Source organism: Prionailurus bengalensis, chromosome A3 (genome assembly GCF_016509475.1).
Source record: "Prionailurus bengalensis isolate Pbe53 chromosome A3, Fcat_Pben_1.1_paternal_pri, whole genome shotgun sequence".
Taxonomy (NCBI): domain Eukaryota; kingdom Metazoa; phylum Chordata; class Mammalia; order Carnivora; family Felidae; genus Prionailurus; species Prionailurus bengalensis.
In genome coordinates, this window is record NC_057354.1 from 51,945,330 (window position 1) to 51,970,278 (window position 24,949).

The window sequence follows — 24,949 nt, forward strand, 5'->3', positions numbered from 1 at the left end:
TCCACTACTTGCAGATGACATGATACTAAACATAGACTCCACCAAAAAACTACTAGGACTGATAAATAAATTCAGTAAAGCCAATATGCAGAAATCTGTATGAAGCAGCAAACAGAAATTAAGAAAACAATCCCATTTACAACTGCACCAAAAACAACAAAATATCTACGAATAAATTTATCCAAAGAGGTGAATACTATAAAACAATGATGAAAGAAACTGAAAATAACACACTCAAAAAATGGAAAGACATTCCACACTCATGGATTGGAAGAACAAATATTAAAATGTCTACTGACCCACAGCAATCTACATATTCAATGCAATCTCTTTCAAAATAGCAACAGCTATTTCCACAACAGCTCTAGCTCTATTTCCACAGAGCTAGAACAATCCTAAAATTTGTATGCAACCACATAAGATCCCAAGCAGCCAAAACAATTCTTGGAAAAGACAAAAAAATTGGATGAATCACAATTCTGGAGTTAAGTTATACTACAAATCTGCAGTAATCAAAACAGTATGGTACTGGCACAAAAACAACACACAGAAGAATAGAATAAAAAACCCAAAAACAAACCCATAATTATTTGGTCAATCTCCAACAAAGGAGGAAAGAATAATGTAATGAGAAAGTCTCTTCTACAAATTGTGTTGGGAAAACTAAACAGCTACATGCAAAAGAAAGAAACTGGACCACTTTTTTATACCAAACACACACACACACACACACACACACACAACCTCAAAACGGATCAAGGACCTAAATGTGAGTCCTGAAACCATAAAAATCCTAGGAGCGCGCGCAGGAAGTAACTTCTCTGACATTGGCAATAGAAACCTTTTCCTGAACAGGTCTCCTGAGACAATGGAAATACAAGAAAAAATACACTACTGGGACGACATCAAAATAAAAAGCTCCACAGTGAAGGAAACAATCAACAGACTAAAAGGCAACTACTGAACAGGAGATATTTGCAAATGACATATCCAAAATATAAGAATTTATACAACTCAACACCCAAAAAACTAATAATCCAATTTAAAAATGCACAGAAGACAATGTAGTAACATTTCTCCAAAGACACCATACAAGATGGTCAACAGACACATGAAAAGATGTCCAATATCACTCGTCATCCAGGAAATGCAACTCAAAACTACAATGAGATATCATCTCACCCCTGTCAGAATGGCATAGGCGCACGCGTGCACGCACACATACACACACACACACACACACACACACACACACACACACAGTTGACAAGGATGTGGAGAGAAAGGAGCCCTCTTGCACAGCTGGTGGGAATGCAATTGTGAAGCCAATCTGGAAAACAGCATGGAGCTTCCTCAAGAAGTTAAAATAGAGCTACCATATGATCCAGTAATAGCAACTATTGGCTATTTACCCAAAAAATACAAAAACACTAATTCAAAGGGATACATGCACCCCTATGTTTATCGCAGCATTATTTACAAGAGCTAAGTTATGGAAGCAGCCCAAATGTCTATCAATAGTTAAATGGATAAAGATGTGGGGGTGTGTGTGGAGTAACAATGGATTATTATTCAACCATAAACTAAAATGAAATCTTGCCATTCTCAACGACATGGATGGAGCTAGAGTATATTATGCTAAGTGAAATAAGTCAGTCAGAGTAAGACAAATTCCCCTATGATTTCACTCACATGTGGATTTAAAAAACAAAACAAGCAAAGGAAAAAAAGAGAGACAAATCAAGAAACAGACTTTTAACTACAGAGAACAAACTGATGGTTACCAGAGAAGTGAGAGGCAATGAAATAGCTAATATGGATTAAAAACTTAAACTTATCATGATAAGCACAGAATAATGTATAAAATTGTTGAATCAATGGGGCGCCTGGGTGGCTCAGTCAGTTAAGCGTCCGACTTCAGCTCAGGTCACGATCTCGCGGTCCGTGAGTTTGAGCCCCGCATCGGGCTCTGGGCTGATGGCTCAGAGCCTGGAGCCTGCTTCTGATTCTGTGTCACCCTCTCTCTCTGCCCCTCCCCCGTTCATGCTCTGTCTCTCTCTGTCTCAAAAATAAATAAACGTTAAAAAAAATTTTTTTAAATAAATAAATAAATAAATAAATAAATAAAATTGTTGAATCACTATATTGTAATACCTGAAACTAATATAACACTCTACGGTAACAATAAATTAAAACTTTTTTAAAAAGGCATTAAAATGGCAAATATTGTTATATATATTTTACTACAATGTAAAATATCAGTAACATAACATACCAAAATTCATCACACTATATACTTTAATAAACAAGTGGACTATATGGTATGGGAATTATATCTCAATAAAGCTGTATAAAATATTTTATTTTATTTTTTTTTTAATTTTTTTTTTCAACGTTTATTTATTTTTGGGACAGAGAGAGACAGAGCATGAACGGGGGAGGGGCAGAGAGAGAGGGAGACACAGGATCAGAAACAGGCTCCAGGCTCTGAGCCATCAGCCCTGAGCCTGACGCGGGGCTTGAACTCACGGACCGCGAGATCGTGACCTGGCTGAAGTCGGACGCTTAACCGACTGCGCCACCCAGGCGCCCCTAAAATATTTTATTTTATATCAAAATAGTGACATATACTCAGAAAACTATTCCATGACCTTAGTATGACAGTATTGTGTGTACATCCTTAACAGGATATATTTTAAAAGAACTACAATCTTAAACTTCATTCAGTATTAACAAATACCTGAGAAAAACAAGTCAAGGACTGTAGTTCATCATAAATATTTTTGAAAGCAAAGAATGAATATAGCAGAACTGGGTACACACGGCCTCTATCCCTCTCCCCAAATTCATAAATTTAAGATAAGAAGTAGTTTATGACAATTTTCTTCCCCTTTTAAAAAATGAAGATTCCCACAAGTTAAATGTCAACATATAATAGAAAAACCAACTCCACTATTTTGCTTCCAAATATCTCATTAAAGAAGACAACCTTAAGATAACTGAACAGCAATTATTAAAGAATAATCTATAGAACAAACGGCGCCTGGGTGGCTCAGTCGGTTAAGCGTCCGACTTCAGCTCAGGTCATGATCTCATGGTTCATGGGTTCAAGCCCCACATCAGGCTCTGTGCTGACAGCTCAGAGCCTGGAGCCTGCTTCGGATGCTGTGTCTCCCTCTCTCTCTGTCCCTCCCCCACTCACTCTCTCTCTCTCTCAAAAATAAATAAACATTAAAAAATTTTTTTAAAGAATAATCTATAGAACCATAAAATTGGGGGAAACATGATAATCTTCTGTCCCCATTCTGTTCATTTTATAAAGGAACTAAAGCCTTAAGGAAGTTAAGTGCCTTGTTTAAGGATACATAGATAGGAAGAAAAGAGCCAACATTATCCATAATTCAGTCAGTCCATGATTCAGGACATCCATGAATCAGTCGCTACTTCTCTTCATGACATTTTATGCCACTGTAAGCAAATATTTGAATTCATCTAACCTCCTAACTATCAGAACAGATGTAGGGCTGAAAATAAAAACACTGAGACCTGGAGAGATGCCACATTACCCTCATCTTGCACAGCCAACTGACTCCCCACTCCTAGGTCCCCAACACCTCCTGGAAAGAGCTTAAGCAAATGGATTTGTTCTCAGTACAAACTAATGGGCTCCAAACTTATGGAGTCCTCTGAAAAGTATGAGGGCAGGGGTTATAGAGGCAGATATGCAAAGTCAAGATACTGAAATAATGTGTTCCCCAAACCCCTTCCTGTGGAAGATAAGGTTAAACACAGAACAAACGTAAGACTCAAGTAAAAGAAAAAAATATGGAGGATCAAACCAGAACCAACTTTCAGTTAACAAAAACATAGATAAGGGGGTAGAAATCGGGGCAGAAATCCTCAAATAACACAATGTCTCAGAACTGAAGGAAATATGTTTTCCAATTGAAAGGACTTCCAGGGGCACCTAGGTGGCTCAGTCAGTTAAGTGTCCAGCTTAGGTCATGATCTTACTGTTTGTGGGTTCGAGCCCCACGATGGCTTCTGTGCTGACAGAACTGAGCCTGGAGCCTACTTTGGATTCTGTGTCTCCCTCTCTCTACCCCTCCCTCACTCACAGTCTGTCTCTCTCTCCCTCTCCCTCTCTCTCTCTCTCTCTCTCTCTGTCTGTCTCAAAAATAAACATTTTTTAAAAAATGTTTTAAAAGAAAGGAAACTTCTAGAAAACCTACAAGATATCAATAACAAGAATCACATCACATTTCTAACAATACAAATGATCAGAAAATGAAGCAATACTTTTAGAATCTGACAAACAAAACTATAAATTAGATAAAAGACTTCTTCAGGCATACAATGTTAAAAAAAAAAAAAAAATTCCCAACCATTCCTTCTCAAAGCAAACATGATTGTGCTACACCAAAATAGAGGAAGTCAAGAGGACATGAGTTACAAGAAACCAAGAGTTTAATACAGAAAAAAAGTGAAGGGAATTCTAAGGATGATGATAAAGCAAAGTCCCAGGACTAGAACTGTGTAGCAAAGAGAAGCAGAAGTCAGTCCAGACTCCAGGAGTAAGACAAGAGTGCTCCAGAAGCAAAACTCTTAAAAAAATTTAAGCTGAGGAGCACCTGGGTGGCTCAGTCAGTTAAGTGTCCAACTTTGGCTCAGGCCATGATCTCACAGTTTATGAGTTGGGAGCCCTGCATTGGGCTCTCTGCTGTCAGCACAGATCCCACTCCAGATCCTCTGTCCCTCTCTTTCTGCCCCTCCCCTGCTCTCTCTCTCTCTCTCTCTCAAAAATAAACACTTAAAAAAAAATTAAGCTGAAATTGACAGATTATGTGACCTCTTTGATCACACTTGAGAGTTAAACTGAGTTTGGGTAAAGAATTAGTAATACATCATTGATAACTAAACAAACCAAAACATAAAGCAAATATTAACTCCAGGAAAAATAAAACTACATATTAAAGGTGATTCAAATGTAAAAATGTGCTATGATATGTATCTTCCCATAACTACATAAACACAAACTATTCATTTAACTAAAAATTACAACAACAGAACTAGAAGAATAAGGAGGCGAAATAAGATCTGTGGACAGAAATCTGGAGGAACAGTGTAGAAAGTGTCTAAAATGTTGAAAAGGAGATGGAGAAATAAAAGTATGTATATATGTTGTTCACAAGTCTGAAGTATAGATGGTAAGTGGCAGAACAAACAACTAAGAGCTGTCAGGTTGCCTCTGAGCAGTAGGAATTAGGGGTGTGGAATGGGAAGCCAACTGAACAGAAATCTAGGAAAACTAAATAGAAGCGAACTAGAGAAAGAAAAATTAAAGAAACACAAGTGATATTTTCAATAAGGACAAAAGCAGGTGTGAAGGAATAGAAAATGACAAAAGAGGAGACAAACAAATGAAAGCATAATGAAAGCCTGGGAACATAGGACTATGGACCCATCACTGCATTCCAGAAGTTGGACATCACAGAAAGCATAGTCAGTTCACATGTGGTCAGTCTCTACCAAATTACGAGCCAAGTAAATACTAATCTTTCTACTCTTCACAACCAGTCTCTGCCTCCTCCATCTCCCTTCCAAAGCACCCTGTTTTGTCCTTTCACTTAGACCTAAGTTTATAGAATACCACCACCTGTTATAAGAGTTACTCACTTGCTAATCAAAATCCCACTGAAATCCCCAGGTTCTAAAGTAAATGATTTCTCATGTTTGAAGAAAAACATCTGATTAAAATACTACTCTTTAAATGTAAAACAGAGGTAGCCATAATAACCAGTCCTTCAAATTTTGCCCCGACCCCTATTTGATGGAAAAGTTAGGTAGTTCAAAGAACATTCTAAATTCTGTCTAGACCAGTGCCTCTCAATCTTTTGGGAGTTAGAATCCTCACTAAAAATCTCATGAAAGCTCTAAACTTGCTTTTTAACAAGTGTATCAGTTTCAGTGGTACAGAAACCCGTAAAAAGTTCTGTTTTACACTCAGACACCACGTTTGTGTTTAGGACTATGCCAGCAGCTTGAAATTACAGTCTCTATGTAGGTACTGATTTCTCTCTTCTGACGGAACAGGCTACTCCATTACTCCTATAAAAACTAAAACAGACCTACTACCAAAATCCTACAGAGACACCTATTTGACCTTTAACAAGTACCTTAATCTCTCCAGGTTTCAATACCCACTGGATTGTTGGGAACACAGCATACAACATATGCCTAGTAAATGATCGAAGAAACAATTATAGCTATTATAATCATGTCGGTCCCTGGACTTTTTTTAAATTTCCTAACACCTCTTTATTTTCATAGGCCCTCGCCGAGAAGAGATCTTGAATGACTGTCCTTACTATGTGCCAAGCATGGCTCTAAAGGTTTAATATGGGTCATCCTATATACCTATATTATCCTATCAACACCATTACTCCATCTTATTGATGAAGCATAACTTGCCTGAAATCATAGTTTATAAATGGCAATGCTGTGATTCAACTCCCAAGCAAACTGACTCAAGATCTTGTGCACACCACCCACCCTTATCCTTTTTCCCCACCCGCCACATTTAATCACTAAAATTCCGATGGATCCAAAATATATCTGGCACACTATCTTAAAAGAGGAAATATACGCTGATCATGTTGTCAAAAAGCTTAAAAATTTTAAGCCATAGTAACAATGGCCCGTAAGAAACTCAGAATTCCCAAGACTGCGTTTGTCAAAAAGGCAAATAGGCCTCTTAAGAGCGGTGGGAATGGGAGCGAAGTGTGAAGAGTTGGAGAAGAACCGTTTCATAAACGCACAATGACAGATGCCTCAAAATGGGACTTCCAGTGTCATGTGCGTGGTCAGGGAATTCCAACTGTAGTTGCCCCAGCTCCGGTCTGCTTGATGCCTACGACGGTCGCCCGTCAAAGCAGGAAAAAGCCCACCCGGGAGCTGCGTCAGTCCCCCGCTGGGTTCCATCGACCTCCAAAGCCTGAAAGATGCCGCTTCCACCACAGCGGGTAAGTGTCCGGGACACAAGAAGAAATCCGCCGCATATGGCAGGCGCCTGAACGCGAGGGACGAGGCCGCGCGGGCGAAGCCAAAGAACCCCCGGACGGGATGGGCCCTCGAGCGAAGACCGTCAGGAGCAGGCCAGGAGGAAGAGGAAGAGCAGGCGCCAACGGCAGCCCGCCGCGGACTCCCTCCTCCCCCTCCAGCTCGCGAGCGCCACGCCGCCCACCGGACCGCGCGAGCCGACCGGCGCCTCAACGCGCCAGGGAGCGGCGGCCGCCGGGAGCCATGACGCCGGCCCTGCGCCGTGCCACGGCAGGGCCAGGGCGGAGGCCGCCCGGCTCTCCAGGCCCCGCTCACCTCTCGGGGCGACGGGACAGAGCTCTGCACCGAGGCGATGTACCGCTCCACGTCGGCCTTGCTGCGCCTCATCGCGCCAGCGACCTAACTCCCAAGGCGCGGGAGGCCAGAGCCGAGGCCCACAGCGGTCTCCGTCTCCAGGAGCGAGCGAAGCGCCCGAAAGCCAGTGACGCAGCGCCGTCGCCGACCGAGGAGAGGTTCAGCCCGCGTGCGTGTTGCGACAGCACTGTGCGCCACGCCGACGTCGGCGTCGCTCCCGCCGCGAAGCCGACTGGCCGGCTCCGCCCTAGGCTCCCCGCGGTCCTTCCGAGACCTGGTGGGATTTGGGCTGTCAGAGCGTGGGTAGTGAGATGCCGGAAAGGAGAGTTCAACGCCGCGCTGGTTCCAAGGATTAGTCACTGGATCAACGAGATAATGTTTTCCCAGATGGGTTCTCAAAACTTTGGGCCGTTTCTTCGTAATCTTCATTACGCGATGCCGTGGAAAGAAAAAGCATTTTCAGCCCATTTTGGTGAGCGGGTAAATTGAAAAAACCTTTCTGGAGGCTGTTGGTTAAATAGATTATGTCGGACACGTGTGAATACGAAGCAATACATGTTAAAAATCCATGTTTTTTAAAAAAGAACATGTTATATGAGAAAATTTAAAGTGCATAATTAAAAGATAGGCCATAAATACAGTTTTTAGACTATTATAATGGAATAATTTGAATAGCCCCCCAGATTTATATGTATTTCAATAGCAGAGCCGTATATACCCAAATATTTACAGTAATCATCTCAGGATGACTCATCTGTATTTTCCAAATTTTCAAAAATGTTTACTTCCACCACCACGCTCCTCCTCCCCCACGACCCTGAGACTGCTTTTATTGCATGGCTTTCTCAGAACGGGAATAAATCAACTTCTTAAGTCAAATATTCTGACAATGATACTCCTCAACTTATATACAGGTCTGGAAAAAACTTGTTTGAATTCAAATTATATTTCAACAATAAAGAATACATTTTCCATTTAGGGGCCCCTGGGTGGCTTAGTTGGTTGAGCGTCCCACTCTTGGTCTGGGCTCAGGACATGATCTCACAGTTTGTGTGTGAAATACAGCTCAGCATCTGGCTCTGCGCTTACAGCTGGGAGCCTCCTTTGGATTCTCCCCCTCTATCTCTTTCTCTCTCTCACTCACTCTCTTTTTCTGCCCATCCCTTGCTCACCCATTCAAAATAACTTCAAAAAATACATTTACCATTTAAAAATAGTACTTTGTTTTGATTAATTTATCTAATTTATGAAATTACACAGTTTACTTTGAAACGGGAGGTTTTCGGTTCTTTGTATTTTTGCGGTCAGATACATCTTTCATACCTATTCTTTATAAGAAAAACACTACTGTTTTATAAATCATTCTGTTCTTGAGAGCAATTCAAAATGAGCAAAATTCTATAATGAACAAAAATTGTTTTTCTTACTGCAAAACCATTTTTGGTCAGGACCACTGAACCAGTACAAATGAAGTGAGCCATAACACCTACTAACAGTTTATGTGCATATAAGTGGGTGTCCCTCAATTGTTCTACCTCGGATGAAGGCAGGGAACTCTACAGTAATCCACACAGCCCCTCCATCCATCCTTTCGTTACAGAAAACAATGTTACCAGCAGGCTTTTTTAGAATATCCAGTGTAGGGGCGCCTGGGTGGCTCAGTCGGTTAAGCGTCCGACTTCAGCCAGGTCACGATCTCGCAGTCCGTGAGTTCGAGCCCCGCGTTGGGCTCTGTGCGGACAGCTCAGAGCCTGGAGCCTGTTTCAGATTCTGTGTCTCCCTCTCTCTGACCCTCCCCGTTCATGCTCGGTCTCTCTCTGTCTCAAAAATAAATAAACGTTAAAAAAAAATTTTTTTTTAATAAAAAAAGAATATCCAGTGTAATACCAGCTTAGAACAAGTACCAGTGGAAACAAAGAACAAGAAAACTTTTAAAAATTGAATCATTATCCTCAGGAATATCTGAGTATATATTGTAACCATAAAACAAAAACAAGTCACTAAAAATGTTTACTTTTGAAATTTGAATTTTAAAATCTTAATTTAAGGATGCCTGGGTGGCTCAGTTGGTTGAACATCCGACCCTTGTTTTTGGTTCAGGTCATCATCTTGTGGTTTGTGAGTCCGAGCCCCACATTGGGCACTGTGCTGACAGCTCAGAGCCTGGAACCTGCTTCAGATTCTGTGTCTCCCTCTCTCTCTGCCCCTACCCCACTCGTGCTCTATCCCTGTCTCTCTCTCAAAAATAAACATAAAAATTTTTTTTTGTAATGTAAAATCTTAGTTTAAAACAAGTTTTATGGGGTGCCTGAGTAGCTTAGTCTGTTAAGCATCTGACTCTTCATTTTGGCTCAGGTCTTGATCTCACAGTTCATGGGATTGAGCCCCTAGTCTGGCTCTGTGCTACATCAGGGAGGCTGTTTGGGATTCTCTCTCTCTCTCTCTCCTCTCTAAATAAATAAACATATTAATTAATTTTATAAAATATTTTCAGTGGTGAAGACATTAAGCATAAAAAGATCATATCCCTTTATACGTAAAGTCTTAATTATCTGGAAAATATCAAACAAATGAAATATGTTGAAATTTTTAAGCAGAAGTTTATAATGTTATGGTTATGGATGATTTTTATCTTTTTTTAAATGTAGATGAAATACAATTTTATCCAATCATTTAAAATTAACCTGGCCTCTTACAGGCCATCTCAGTCTCTCGTTTTTGGTTTTTCCATATTTTCCAAATTTTTTGGAGTAAATATTGCCTTTATAAAGAGAGAAGAGCAGCATTTTGTTTTGTTCTATCTCAATCATATTAGATGTGAATAAGAGAAAAGGAAATGGTTCTGAGATTAGTAATGTGACTAACATACATTAGAAATAACATGTAAAGAGAATATGGTTTGGGATGGAAGATCCTATTTTAGAAAGTTAATTTATTTTTCTTTAGGTGCCATTTATATATCCAAGTGAGGATGCCTAGTAGGTAGATGGAATAGTGGGATGAAGATCTATGATGGATTGGAAGTCGTAAACCTTAGGTGACAGTTGAAACTATGAGTTTGCCTTGGAAAGAAAGTTAGTAGTAACAGCCATAGATAACAAGTAAGCACTTGCGCTGTTCCATGTCCTTTTCTTAGCATTCACATGTATTAGTTCATTTAATTCTCAACAACTTGAGGAGGGTACTATTATATATTATTATTCTTGGTTTTACAGATACAGAAACCAAGGAAGTGAGCAGTAAGCAACTTTCCCAAGCACACTTACCCAAGCACACTTAATTTTACTGTATTACCCCATTAATCTGTTTTAGTCAAAAATTCTGAAAAGGAATGGGCCAAAAAGAGAATCTTCTTGAGGAACTTGGATGACTTTTCTTAAGTACAATTTAGTAAGCTTTAAAAACCTCAGTTTTCACCAAATGAGAGGATGAGTCCGACCTTCTGGTCTTTAAAAATAGACACTCTTCTCCATGATGATGTCTATTCTAGCCCACATCTTTTCCCAGCATAAACCAGTTACACCCAAATTTATTCTCACAAGTAATTACCCCTCCCCCAAATCACACATCTAACTATAATGTTCTCTACAAGGAACTCCTTAGCACGGGGATGAATTGCACTCTAACAGCTCCATCAGTCATGTCGATGCATTGCAAATTCAATTTGAATAAGAGTTGAATTCATAGAAATATTTGGCTTATGACATTTTTCATTAGCAATGGTTTTACCTGATTAATCTGAGTCCTCAACTTCTGAATTAATTGAGCTAACAGGCATTTAACATTGATGCTGATAAAACAAGTTTCTTTCATCTCAAACACCTCTAGTGTCTGTTGCTAATTAGCATCAATTGCACACACATCTTTCATATATCACATGATTCCTTTTTACTTCAGAGCCATTCATACTGTCAGCTTATCCCATCATTTTCTCAGTGCTACCAATTTGAATGATTCTATAGTAATCCCAAACTACTACTTTGTAGACAGCATTTTGAATATTCTCATGGCTTTTGAACTTAATAGACATGATGATATTTAAAATGTTCATAAAGAACCTTAGGAACAAGAGAAACCAACATGATTGCACATTGCCATTTTTTTATTCATGGACATAAGTTATTTTCATTTTAAAACTTTTGCTTTGGTTGCATCTCTGAAAATAAAGGTTTTTGCATGTGCTGCTCTTGACATCCATATAACCTAAACTGTCATGTGCAGAAATTGATCCTTCACCCATCAACTGAGAAAGGATTTGCAACTATCATATGACAGCACAACCCTGCCTGGAATCATGTGAGGCAGAGCTTGTATAAATAATAAATTGAGAAATACATATATGTATGTATATTCTTTGCATGTATATATGTGTGTATATATGCACATACATATGTGTGTATGTATGCCTTTGGGAACTGAAACTCCCAAATCAGTGCTATCTAATATAATGTGACCCAACAAGTAACCTAAAATTTTCTAGAAACCACACTTTATTTTTTGTATTAATTTTTTTAATGTTTACTTATTTTTGAGAGAGAGAGAGAGAGTGTGAACAGGTGAGAGGCAGACACAGAATCAAAGCAGGCTCCGAGCTGTCAGCACAGAGCCCGACGCAGGGCTCAAACCCACAAACTGTGAGATCATGACCTAAGCCGAAGTTGGACGCTTAACCGACTGAGCCACCCAGGCGCCCCTAGAAGCCACACTTTAAAAAGTAAAAACAAACAGGAGAAATCAGCTTTAATAATCTTTCATTCAACCCAATATATTTAAAATAGTGTAATTTCAACATGCATTTAATATAAACATTGTAAATAAGCTACCTTACATTCTTTTTTGTACTAAGCATTTAAAATTTGGTGTATATTTCACATTTACATCTTAATTCAGATGCCAGGTTTTCATCAGTAATACTTGGTCTGTATTTAGATTTCATAAAATTTAGGTTTGAAAAAAATAGATTAATATACTCAAGTTGTTCCAAATATACTTAGAAGTTTTCAGTAATTGTATATCAAGTTTGTTTGCTTACTTATTTACGTATCTATCTAGTTATTTATTGTTAAATATGGAACACTTCATGAATTTGCATGTCATCCAAGCGCAGGGGCCATGCTAATCTTCTATCATTCCAATTTTAGTCTATGTGCTGCTAGCAGATATCAAGCTTTTAAATTAAATTAAATCAGAGGCACCTGGATGGCTCAGTCGGTTAAGTGTCAAACTTCGGCTCAGGTCATGATCTCACAGTTTATGGGTTCGAGCTCTGCGTTGGGCTCTGTGCTGACGGCTCAAAGCCTGGAGCCTGCTTCGGATTCTGTGTCTCCCTCTTTCTGCCCCTCTCCTGCTCATGTGCTCTCTCTCTCTCTTTTTGAATATAAACATTAAAAAAAAAGTTTTAATGAATAAATTAATTAAATCAAATTAAAAATTTCATTGCTCAGTAGCACTAGCTACGTTTCTAGTGCTCAAGTGCCATATGTGTCTAGTGTATTGGACAGCACAGTTCTGTATAATTCTGTTGCTTGTTGTTCAGATATTAAACATGAAGAGGAACAGGTTATGTAAGAAAATAGATACTACCTGTAGCACTCAATGTGGCTGAGGGAAATTCCAAAAAGTACAGCATCCCAGAAGCTAAAAACCAGAGCTTTAAGGAGAGAATAATTAACAGCATAAAATGCTGCAAAAAGATCAGGAATGATGACTGAGAAAAACTATTTTGAGAGAGACAGAAAGAGAGAGAGAAAACAAGTGGGAGAGGGGCAGAGAGAGAGAGAGAGAGAGAGAGAATCCCAAGCAGTCTCTGCATTGTCAGCGCAGGGCTGGACGCAGAGCTCAAAATCACAAACCATGAGATCATGACTTGAGCCAAAATCAAGAGTGGGATGCTTAACTGATTGAGCCACTCAGGCACCCTGAAAAAAACTCTTTAGACTTGCTTCCTAAAAGTTCATTTTTGAAAGAAATGGTGCAGACAAAAACTAGCATGCAAACTGTGAAGGAGGAATTAGGTGGTAAGGAGATAAAGGCTCAAAATGGTGATAACTGTCTTTTTTTAAGAATTGGAGAGAATTGGTTTTTAAGAATTGGGAGAATTGGAGGCACCTGGGTGACTCAGTCAGTTGAGCATCCAACTTCAGCTGAGGTCATCATCTCATGGTTCATGGGTTCTAGCCCCCCATCAGGCTCTGTACTGACAGCTTAGAGCCTGGAGCCTGCTTCAGATTCTGTGTCTCCCTCTCTGTCTGCCCTTCCCCCATTTGCTCACTCTCTCGCTCTCTCTCTCTTTCAAAAATAAACATTAAAAAATTTAAATAGGGGGGCGCCTGTGTGGCTCAGTCGGTTAAGCATCTGACTTCAGCTCAGGTCACGATCTCGTGGTCCATGAGTTCGAGCCCCACGTCGGGCTCTGGGCTGATGGCTCAGAGCCTGGAGCCTGCTTCCGATTCTGTGTCTCCTTCTCTCTCTGCCCCTCCCCCATTCATGCTCTGTCTCTCTCTGTCTCAAAAATAAATAAAAACGTTAAAAAAAATTTTTTTTAAATATTTAAATAGGGAGAATTGATGTTGGTATTATTGGTAAACAATCATCTCAAAAAACTGCCCATTTGGGGGCTGTATAGTTTATGTACATTTATGAATTTTGATATGTATAGATTCATGGAATCACTTCCACAATCAGGATACAGAACAATTCCATCTTCCACTAAGATTCATTCCCATTATTAGAGTTGCACCCCCAACTGAGCCCTTACCATTGATCATTTCTGTACACTTGAGTTTTGTCTCTTCAAAAATATCATATGAATGGAATCATATAGTATGTAACTTTTTTATATTAGCTTCTTTCACTCAGATAATGACTTTGAAATTCATCCAAGTCTTTGCTTGTGTCAATAGGCTATTCTTTCTCATTGCTGAGTAATATTCCGCGGTATGAATATACCACAGGCTTATCCATTCATGAGTTGTAGGACATTTGGGTTGTTACCAATTTCTGGTGATTATAAGTAGAGCTGCTATAAACATTTTTATACATCTTTTTCAATGAACATAGTTTTCATTTCTCTAGTGCAAGAGGTAGCAAACTAGGGCTGGCTGCCTATTTCTGCAAATAAAATGCTAATGTAACACAACCTTGCCCACTCATTTATATACTATCTTACAGCTGCTTTTGCACTACAGTGACACCATTGAGTAGTTGTGACAGAGACCTATGTTCTTAACCCTAAAATATTTACTTTCTGGCCCTGTAAGGAAAACTTCACTTACACCTGCTCTAAAGACTCAGGAGAGGGATCATTGAGTCCTATGGTGGGTGTCATGTTTAAAATTCTAAAAAACTGCCGAACTGTTTTCTAAAGCAGCTATATAATTTTTGTATTCCCATCAGAAATACATGAAGTCCAGGGGCTCTGCATTATTGTTATCATTTTGCCAGTGTGGAGTAGATCTCATCATGATTGTATTTTAGCCCTTAATAGGCAATATTGTTGAATGTTTTTTCTCAGGCATATTTGCCATCCACATATCTTGTTTGGTAAACTGTGTTTTATTTGTTGCCCATATTGTAATCAGGTTGTTTGTTGTCTTAGTGTTGAGGCTTGAGAGGACTTTATGTATTCTGATTGCAAGTTCTCTATCAGATATGTGGTTGGCAAACATTTTCTTTCACAGTCTCTATTTCATTATCTAAACAGTGTCTTCTACAGAGTAAACATTTTTTATTTTGGTGAAGTTCAACTTCCAATTTTTTCTTTTATGAATCATGGTTTTGAAGTCATGTCTAAGAACTCTAGTGTAACCTCCAGTCACCAAGGTTTTCTTCCACATCTTACACTTTATATTGATATATATGATCCACTTTGAGTTAATTTTTGCACTAAGTGAGAAATTTATGTTAAGAACTTGGGGCTTAAGGGTGCCTGGGTGGCTCAAGCAGTTAAGCATCTGACTCTTGCTTTCGGCTCAGGTTATGATCTAAGTTTCATGAGTTTGAGCTCCATGTTGCCATCTGCTCTGGCAGCGCGGAGCCTGCTTAGGATTCTCTCTCCCTGTCTCTCTGCTCCCACTCGTGCTGTCTCTGAATAAATAAATAAGTAAATAAGTAAATAAATAAATAAATAAATAAATAAATAAATAAATAATATTTTGGTGGTTTTTTGCATAGTGATGTCCAGTTGTCCCCGCACTATCCTTTCTCCATTAAATTGCTATTGCCCCTTTGTGTAAATCAAATGATAGTATTAACATGAGTCTATATCTGGACTCTCCATGTTGTTTCACTGATTTCTGTATTTTTTGTTGCAGATAATACACTGTCTTGATTACTCTAGCTATATATAAGTCTTATAATCAAGGAATGTAATTCCTCAAGTAGTATGACTCTTCTTTGTCAAAATGCTTCTACAATTCTACCAATATTTTGTCATTACATCCTGTATATGTTTTGTTGGACTATAGTTATTTCATTTTTCATAGAAAAAATGTAAATGGTGTTATTTTTTAGATTTTGGCTTTCAGTTGCTTACTGCTAGTATAGAGAAACACAGTTGATTTTTGTATGTTGACCTTATATCCTGTGACATTGTTAAATGCACCTGTTAGTTGTAGATTTTTTGTAGGTTACTTGGATTTCACACACTGACAATCATGTAATTTAATCTGTATGCCTTTTATTTCTTTATTTTGCCTTATTTCAGGTCTAGGATTTTTAGTAAATAGTGAATAAGACCAGTGAGAGAGAACACTCCTTGTTTTCGATCTTAAGGAGAATGACTTTCACTGTTAACTTGATGTTAGCTATAGGTTTAGGTAGATGCCTTTATCAGGTTAAGGAAATTTCTATTATTAGTTTGCTAACAATTTTTATCATGAGTGGACACTCTTTTTTTTTTAATTTTTTAACGTTTATTTTTGAGACAGAGAGAGACAGAGCATGAACGGGGGAGGGGCAGAGAGAGAGGGAGACACAGAATCGGAAACAGGCTCCAGGCTCTGAGCCATCAGCCCAGAGCCTGATGCGGGGCTCGAACTCACGGACCGTGAGATCCTGACCTGAGCTGAAGTTGGACACTTAACCGACTGAGCCACCCAGGCGCCCCATGAGTGGACATTCTTTAAGCTGCTAATATAATTACATTGATTCATTTTAAAATATTAGACCATCCTCGAATACCAGGATAAACCCCACATGGTTGTTATATGGTTTGCTTGTTAGTTTATTGTGGTAAAATACACACAACATAAAATTTACTACTTTAACCATTTTTAAATGTAGAATTCAATGACATTAAGTACACTTACAATGTTGTGCAACCATCACCACTATCCATTTCCAAAAGTTTTTTTATTGCCCTAAAAAGAAACTCTGTACCCATTAAACACCCAGATGCCACCCAGATGCCCCAAGGTTTGCTTTCTTTTTTAATGATTATTTATTTATTTTGAGAGAGAGAGACAAACAGCTTGAGAGGAGAAGGGACAGAGAGAGAGGCACAGAATCCAAAGCAAGCTCCAGACTCCGAGCTATCAGCACAGAGCCTAATGTGGGGCTTGAACCCACCAACCGTAAGATCATGATCTGAACCGAAGTCGGATGCTTAACTGACTGAGCCACACAGGTGCCTCCCAAGTTTGGTTTCTGATCCAGGATATAGACTGTCTTGGTGAATCATATATGTGCACTTGAAAAGAATGTTTATTCTCCTGTTGAGTGTTCTACAAATGTCAATTAGATCCCATTGGTTATGGTCCTGTTCCATTCTGTGTCTTTACTGATTTTCTATCTACTAGTTATATTGATCATTGAGAGAGGAGTATTGAAGTCCCAAACTACAATTTTGGATTTATCTATTCCTTCCTTTAGTTCTCTCAGTTTTGGCTTCATGAATTTTGAACCTTTGGTGTCAGATGAAAATACATTTGGGATTGTTGTGTCTTGTTAGTGAATTGACACTTTTATCATTATGCAATAGCCTTCTTTATCCTTGATGATTTCTCTGAAATCTACTTTGTCTGATACTAATATGGCTACTTACTCCATCACTTCTGATTAATGTTTCAATGGTATTTCTTTTTCCATCTCTTTACTTTTAACCTACCTATATATCATTATATTTAAAGTTAGTTTCTTATACAGCATATAGTTAGGTATTATTTTATCCACTCTGATAATGTATAACTTTTAGTTGCTATATTTAGTCCATTTATACCTCATATAATTGTTGATATGTTTGGGTTTATGTCTACTGTTAAACTAAATAAATGGTTTCTGTTTGCTCTATTTTTTATTTCTCTGCTAACTTTTTTTCTGTATTCTTTTTGGTTATTTGAATATTTTGAATACTAATATTCTCATTTTGTTTTAATTTATTATCTTTGACTATATCTCTTTGCATAGTTGTTTTTTAATTTTTAAAGTTTTTTTTATTGTTTTGAGAGAGAGAGAGAGAGAGCAAGTGGTGTAGGGGAAGAGAGAGAGGGGAGGGAGAGAATACCAAGCAGGCTCCATATTGCCGGTGCAAAGCTGACACCAGGCTTGAATTCACAAACCGTGAGATCATGACCCGAGGTGGAATCAAGAGTTGGATGCTTAACAGACTAAGCCACCCATGTGCCCCACATCATTGTTTTATAAATGGTAGCTGTATGGATTACAATATACTTAATTATTTATGGACTACTTAGTATGAATACTTTATCATTTCAGGTAGACTATAGAAACCTAATGACCAATTAGATATCTTTACCTTCCTCTCCTTATGTTATAGATGTCTCAAAGTACATTTACATTCACTGTAAACTGCACTGAGCAATCTTATAATTTTTCTTTTAGTCATCAAATATATTTTAAAGAACAATAAAGGTAGATCCACTAGACAGATCACCAAGGGAATAAAATACTCTAACAACACTGTAAACAAATTAGATCTAAAAGACATCTACAGAAAACTCTACCCAACACAGCAGAATGCATGTTACTCTCAAGTGTACACAGAGCATTCTCCAGCATAGACAGTGTGCCAGGGTATAAGACAAAACTCAAGAAATTAAAAAAAAAAAACCTGAAATCAAACAAAATATGTTTTCTTACAACAATGGAATGAAGGCAGAAATAAATTACAGAAAGAAATCTTAGAAATTCACAAATATGTGCATATTAAACAACATACTTCTAAAATAATCAGTGAGTCTAAAGAAATCACAAGGGAAGTAAGAAAATACCTTGAGATGAATGAAAATGAAGACACAACATATCAAAACTTATGGTATGAAGTTAAAATGGTACTTGGAAATTTATACCAGAAAAGTCCTATATTTAAAAAGAAGAATGATCTCAAATGAATAACCTAAACCTGTGCCTTAAGACATAGAAAAAGAAGAGACAACTAAACATAAAGCAAGCAGAAGGAATGAAATAACAAAGATTAGAGCTGAAAATGGTGAAATACAGACTAAAAAAAATAATAGAGAAAACTAAACAAAAAAATTCAATGAAAAAATGGACATAAAACTTACACATTTCTCCAAAGATGATATACACATGGCCAAAAATCATATAAAAAGGTAAACATCACTAATCATTACAGAAGTGAAAATTAAAATCACAGTAAGATCATTTTATACCCATTAGGATGGCTACTATGAAAAACAAAACCAGGAAATGACAAGTGTTGGTGAGATGAGCAGCAGTTGGAATCCCTGTGCACTATTGGAGGGAGCGTACAATAGTGCAACCACTATGGAAAACGGTATGACAGTTTCTCAAAAATTAAAATTAGAATCACCATACGATCCAGCAATCCCATTTGCGTGCATATATATGAAAGCAGTGGAATCAGTATCTTGATACTTGTACACAAATCTTCCTAAAAGCTTTATTCACAATAGTCAAGAGGTATAAGCAATCCATACATCCATTGACAGATTAATGGATAAACAAAATGTTGTTATATACACAATGGAACTTTATTCAACCTTAAAAAAAAGAGGAAATCCTGTCACATTCTACACCATGAATGAAGTTTGAAGACAATGTGCTGAAGAACATAAGCCAGGCACCAAAAGGCAAATACCATATGATTCCACTTGTATGAGGTATCTAAAGTAGTCACAGTCAAAGTAACAGAAAGTTGGATGGTGGTCACCAGGGGAGGGAGGAGGAGGAAATGGAGAGCTGTTTAATATGTGAATGTGAATTTCAGTTTTGCAAAATGAAAAAGTTATGTAGATCTGTTTAACAACAATGCAAATATACTTAACACTACTGAATTGTACAGTTAAAAATGGTTAAGGGGCTCCTGGGTGGCTCAGTCGGTTGGGCTCAGTCAGTTGGGCATCCGACTTCAGCTCAAGTAATGATCTCACGGTTCGGGAGTTCGAGCCCCGCGTCGGACTCTGGGCTGATGGCTCAGAGCCTAGAGCTTGCTTCCAATTCTGTGTCTCCCTCTCTCTCTGCTCCTCCCCCGTTCATGCTCTCTCTCTGTCTCAAAAATAAATGAACGTTAAAAAAATTTTTTTTAAATGGTTAAGATGGTAAATTTAATGTTAGGTATTTTTTACAACAATTAAATTTTTAAAAGTTACTTGAAAAACAGTAGAGAAAATCAAAAGTTAGTTTTTGAAAGGTTTTTAAAAGTGACAAAATTTTAGTTAGATTGACCAAGAAAAATAGACTCAAATTGCTGAAGTCAGGAATTAAATAAGGTATATTAATATTGACTTACAGAAATAAAAAATATTGGGGCACCTGGGTGTCTCAGATGGTTAAGTGTCAGACTCTTGGTTTCAGCTCAGGTCATGATCTCGTGGTTCGTGAGTTCGAGCCCTGAGTCAGGCTCCATTCTGGGAGCCTGCTTGGTATTCTCTCTTTCCCCCCTCTCTGTCCCTCCCCCACTCATGGTCTCTTTCTCTCTTTCTCAAAATAAATAAATAAACTTTTTTTTTTTTTTTTAAAGAAGTAGTAGGGGAGTCTGGGTGGCTTAGTTAAGGGTCTAATGCTTGGTTTCAGCTCAGGTCATGACTTCTCATGGTTCATGAGTTTGAGCCCCGCATTGGGCTCTGTGCTAGCAGTGGGGAGCCTGCTCGGGATTCTCTCTCCCTCTCTCTCTGCTCCTCCCCCCGCTTATGCTCTTTCTCAAAAATAAGTAAATAAACTCTCAAAGTTTTTCAAAAAATTTAAAAAAAAAGAAAAAGGACTATAAAGGAGTACTATGAACAATTATATGCTTGTAAATTAGATAATTTAGATGAAGTAGACAAATTCATAGACAAAAACTACCAAAACAACTTAAGAAGAAATAGAAAATGTGAACAGATCTATAATAAGAGATTGAGTTGGTGATTAAAAAACACCCAACAATGAAAAGCCCAGGATCCAATCGCTTCCTGGTGAATTCTACTAAACTTTTTTTTTTTTAATGTTTATTTATTTATTTATTTATTAAAAATTTTTTTCAATGTTTATTTTTGAGACAGAGACAGACAGAGCATGAACGGGGGAGGGTCAGAGAGAGGGAGACACAGAATTTGAAGCAGGCTCCAGGCTCTCAGCTGTCAGCACAGAGCCCGACGTGGGGCGTGAACTCACAAATCACGAGATCATGACCTGAGCCCAAGTCGGACGCTTAACCGACCAAGCCACCCAGGCGCCCCTGTTTATTTATTTTTGAGAGAGAGAGTGTGTGAGCAAGGGAGGGGCAGAGAGAAAGAGTGACAGAAGATCCCATGCAGGCTGTGTGCTGACAGCAGCAAGCCTGATGTGGGGCTCCACCTCACGGACCATGAGACCATGACATGAACTGAAGTCGGAGGCTTAACCAACTGAGCCACCCAAGTGCTCTTCTACTAAACTTTTAAATAAGAATGGATGTTTATCCTTCTTCTTCTTCTTTTTTTTTTAATGTTTTTATTTATTTTTGAGAGAGAGAGCACAAGCAGGGGAGCGGCAGAGAGAGAGGGAGAAAAAAAATCCAGAGCAGGCTCCAGGCTCTGAGCCGCCAGCCCAGAGCTCGATGCAGTGCTTGAACTCACAAACTGCAAGATTATGACCTGAGCCAAGTCGTCCACTCAACTGACTGAGCCACCCAGGCATCCCAGATGCTGATCCTTCTTAAACTCTTCAAAAAATTAGAAGAGAATGTAACACTTTCTAATGTAATCCATGATGAAACTATTACTCTGATTCCAAAGCCAGAAAAAGACAACAAAAGAAAACTACAGAGCAATATCTTTTAGGAATACACATGCAGAAATCCTTAGCAAAATGGGAGCAAACTGAATCCAGCTTCTACAATAGATTATACCAAGTAGGGCTTATCTCAGGAATGCAAAGTTGGTTCACATACAAAAATAAAACAATTAATTGCAAAATATTAATAGAATTAAAGGAAAAAAATCACATGATCATCTCAACAGGTTCAGAAAAAGTACTTAAAAAACCCCAATCCCTTTCATGGGGATTGGGGAGGGATTCATCCCTCCATCAACAATGAAGGAATAGAAGGGAATTTCTTCACCTGGTAAAGGCTATCTACAAAAAAACAACAGCTGACATCATATTTAATGGCAAAAGACCAAAAACTTTCCCCCTAAGATCAGGAACAAGACAGAGATGTCCTCTTTCACTACCTCTTAAAAAAAATTCTTTTTTTAATGTTTATTTTTGAGAGAGACAGAGACAGAGTGTGAGTGGGGGAGGGGCAGAGAGAAAGGGAGACAGAATCCGAAGCAGGCTCCAGGCTCTGAGCAAGCTGTCAGCACACAGCCTGATGTAGGGCTTGAACTCACAAACCAGGAGATCATGACCTGAACCAAAGTCGGATGCTTAGCCAACTGAGCCACCCAGGTGCCCCTCACTGCCTCTTTTTAACATTGTACTGAAGGTTCTAGCCAGGGCAATTAGGCAAGAAAAACAAATAAAAGGCATCCATATAGGAATGGAAGACATAAAAATAACTCTTTCATAAGTGACTTAATCTTATACATGGAAAACTCTTTAAGAGTTCTAAAAAAAAAGCTATTAGAGCTTAATAATAAAGGAATTCAACAAGGTTGCATATACAAGGTCAATTAAAAATCAATTGTCTTCTGTAAAATAGCAATGAACAATCCAAAATGAAATTAAGAAAACAATTCCATTTAGAATAGCATCAAAAAGAATAAAATACTTCTGAATAAACTTAAAGAAGTGTAAGATTTATAGACTCAAAAGTACACATTTTTTAAAGGAATTAAAGAAGACCCAAATAAATGAAAAGATACCCCATGTTCATGAATTGGATGAAAATGTGTCCACACACAAGCTTACATATGAATGTTTATAGCAGCATTATCAAAACAGCAAAAGGTGGAAACAACTCAAATGTCCATCAACTGTAAATTTATAAACAAAATGTGGTATACCCACATAACAGTATTATCTAGGGGCACCTGGCTGGCTCAGTTGATACAATTTTAGATTTAAGAACATAGGACTCTTGATCTCGGGGTCATGAGTTCAAGTCCCACGTTGGGCGTGGAGCCTACTTAAAAAAAATATTAATCTGGCAAAAAAAGAATGAAGTACTGATGAACCTTGTGGTTCAATGTGGATGAATGTTGACAAAATTATACTAAGTGAAAGAAGCCAGTCAAAAGACAACATATTGTGTAATTACATTTATGTGAAAATGTACAGAGTATGCAAATTCATAAACACAGAAAGTTGGCTAGTGGTTGCTAAGGGATGAGAGTGGGTATTGGGAGTGACTGCTAACACATATGGGGTCTCTTGGGGTGATCGAATTGTTCTATAATTAAATCATGGAAGCGCTGACCAACATTGTGAATATACTGAAAAGAAAAAAAACTCATTCAATTAAATTAAATCCTCTGAAGAGAGTGGGTATTTTTTTTTTTCAACGTTTATTTATTTTTGGGACAGAGAGAGACAGAGCATGAACGGGGGAGGGGCAGAGAGAGAGGGAGATACAGAATCGGAAACAGGCTCCAGGCTCTGAGCCATCAGCCCAGAGCCTGACGCAGGGCTCGAACTCACGCACCGCGAGATCGTGACCTGGCTGAAGTCGGACGCTTAACCGACTGCGCCACCCAGGCGCCCCATGGGTATTTTTGTTAAGGCAGACAATCTAGCTGGTTAGGTTCAAACCACAAATTCCAACTCGCCTTCTGTGGTCTATGGTTCCAAAGTCAGTTCAGTTTCCAGAGTGCTGACAGGGCTATTCAAGTTCTGTCCCACTTGTGTGCCATCTAGTGGCCAACTGAGGACCGTGGACGGTGGTCTGTCAGTTCAGCTCAGTTCTTTGGTATGTGGAGCAGGACCAGGTCCGTCCAGGGGTCGCTCCGAAAGGGGCCCTGGAGTTCATAAACAGGTTTGTAGGGTCACTTCCCTGAACAACTCTCTCTGGGAAATTTCCCTGTTACTTTTGTTTCCTGCAGGTTCTAGTTTTTAGTCTTCTGATCAGAAAACTGAGGTTTTACCTAAGCAGCTCTGCCAGGCATTTTGCATTTCCGGCCAAGCAGCAGGAGGACGGAGTCGGAATAAAAGCAACACCATTTTTACCCTCTTGGGTTTCACCCTGTTGGGCCTACAGCTCAGTTGGAGAACTCTCTCCCCTTCAGAGTTTTGGCTCCTGGGACCCAACTAAATGGGAATTCTCACAGGTTCTTTTCACAGGCTGTTCTCTTTGCCTGGAAAGCTCCTTTCCCTTTTCTCCCTCAGGAAAGCTCTGCAGTGTCTTTCAGCCCCAGTTCAGCCATCACCACATTTGGAAAATCTTTCTAGACTCCCTAGAATTAACCATTTTCTCCTCTGAGAAATTTCTCCGCATCCCACTCCTATTTCTAATGTTGGTTCTTACTGCACTATGTTCTGAGTCATTTTTTAATGGCCCCTGGTACACTGTGAGCTTTCTAAGGCCTGAACGTTTATTGCTGTTTCACTGTCTTCCAGTGCAGTGGCTGGCAAAAGTGTACACTCAATAAATGTTTCTTGAATTTGTTTACTTTTAGTTTACCCTCTCTCCACTTCTATTTGGCGTCTTTTTATGTGGTATGGGAAATTTATTAAGCTCATTAGAATTGTGTGTAGGGGCACCTGGGTGGCTCAGAAGGTTAAACTTCCAACTTCAGTTCAGGTCACAATCTCACAGTTTGTGGGTTCAAGCCTACATCGGGCTCTGTGCTGACAGCTCAGAGCCTGGAGCCTGCTTTGGATTCTGTGTCTCCCTCGCTCTCTGCCCTTCCCCTGCTCGTGCTCTCTCTCAAAAATAAAAATAATAAAAACATTTCTAAAAAATTTTTAAAAGGGCACCTGGGGGCTCAGTTGGCTAAATGACCAACTCTTGGCTTCGCTCAGGTCATGGTCTCACAGTTTATGAGTTCGAGTACCACATCAGGCTCCTCAGCTGGCAGCATGGCAACTGCTCTCTCTCCCACTCTCTCTCCCACTCTGTCTGCCTTTCCCCCTCTCGCTGTCTCTGTCTCTCTCAAAATAAATAAACTTAAAAAAAAAAAAAAAAGAATTGCGTGTA

At 38.9% G+C, this 24,949-nt stretch overlaps 1 protein-coding gene and 1 pseudogene across 3 annotated transcripts in view; both read right to left on the reverse strand.

Moving 5' to 3' along the window:
- RANBP2 (RAN binding protein 2) overlaps positions 1 to 7,542 on the reverse strand; it is an 82,040-nt gene extending 74,498 nt beyond the window's left edge. For 2 of the 3 annotated variants that reach the window (XM_043604763.1, XM_043604765.1), the window contains exon 1: positions 7,375 to 7,540. In XM_043604763.1, the coding sequence (XP_043460698.1) occupies positions 7,375 to 7,446 (72 nt within the window). In that variant the 5' untranslated portion in view covers positions 7,447 to 7,540. Of the gene's footprint in view, positions 1 to 7,374 lie in introns of all 3 variants that reach the window. The other variant, XM_043604764.1, reaches the window with a different exon arrangement.
- A 4,933-nt stretch (positions 7,543 to 12,475) lies between these two features.
- On the reverse strand, positions 12,476 to 12,572 carry LOC122467380 (annotated as a pseudogene).
- Positions 12,573 to 24,949: the final 12,377 nt, after the last annotated feature.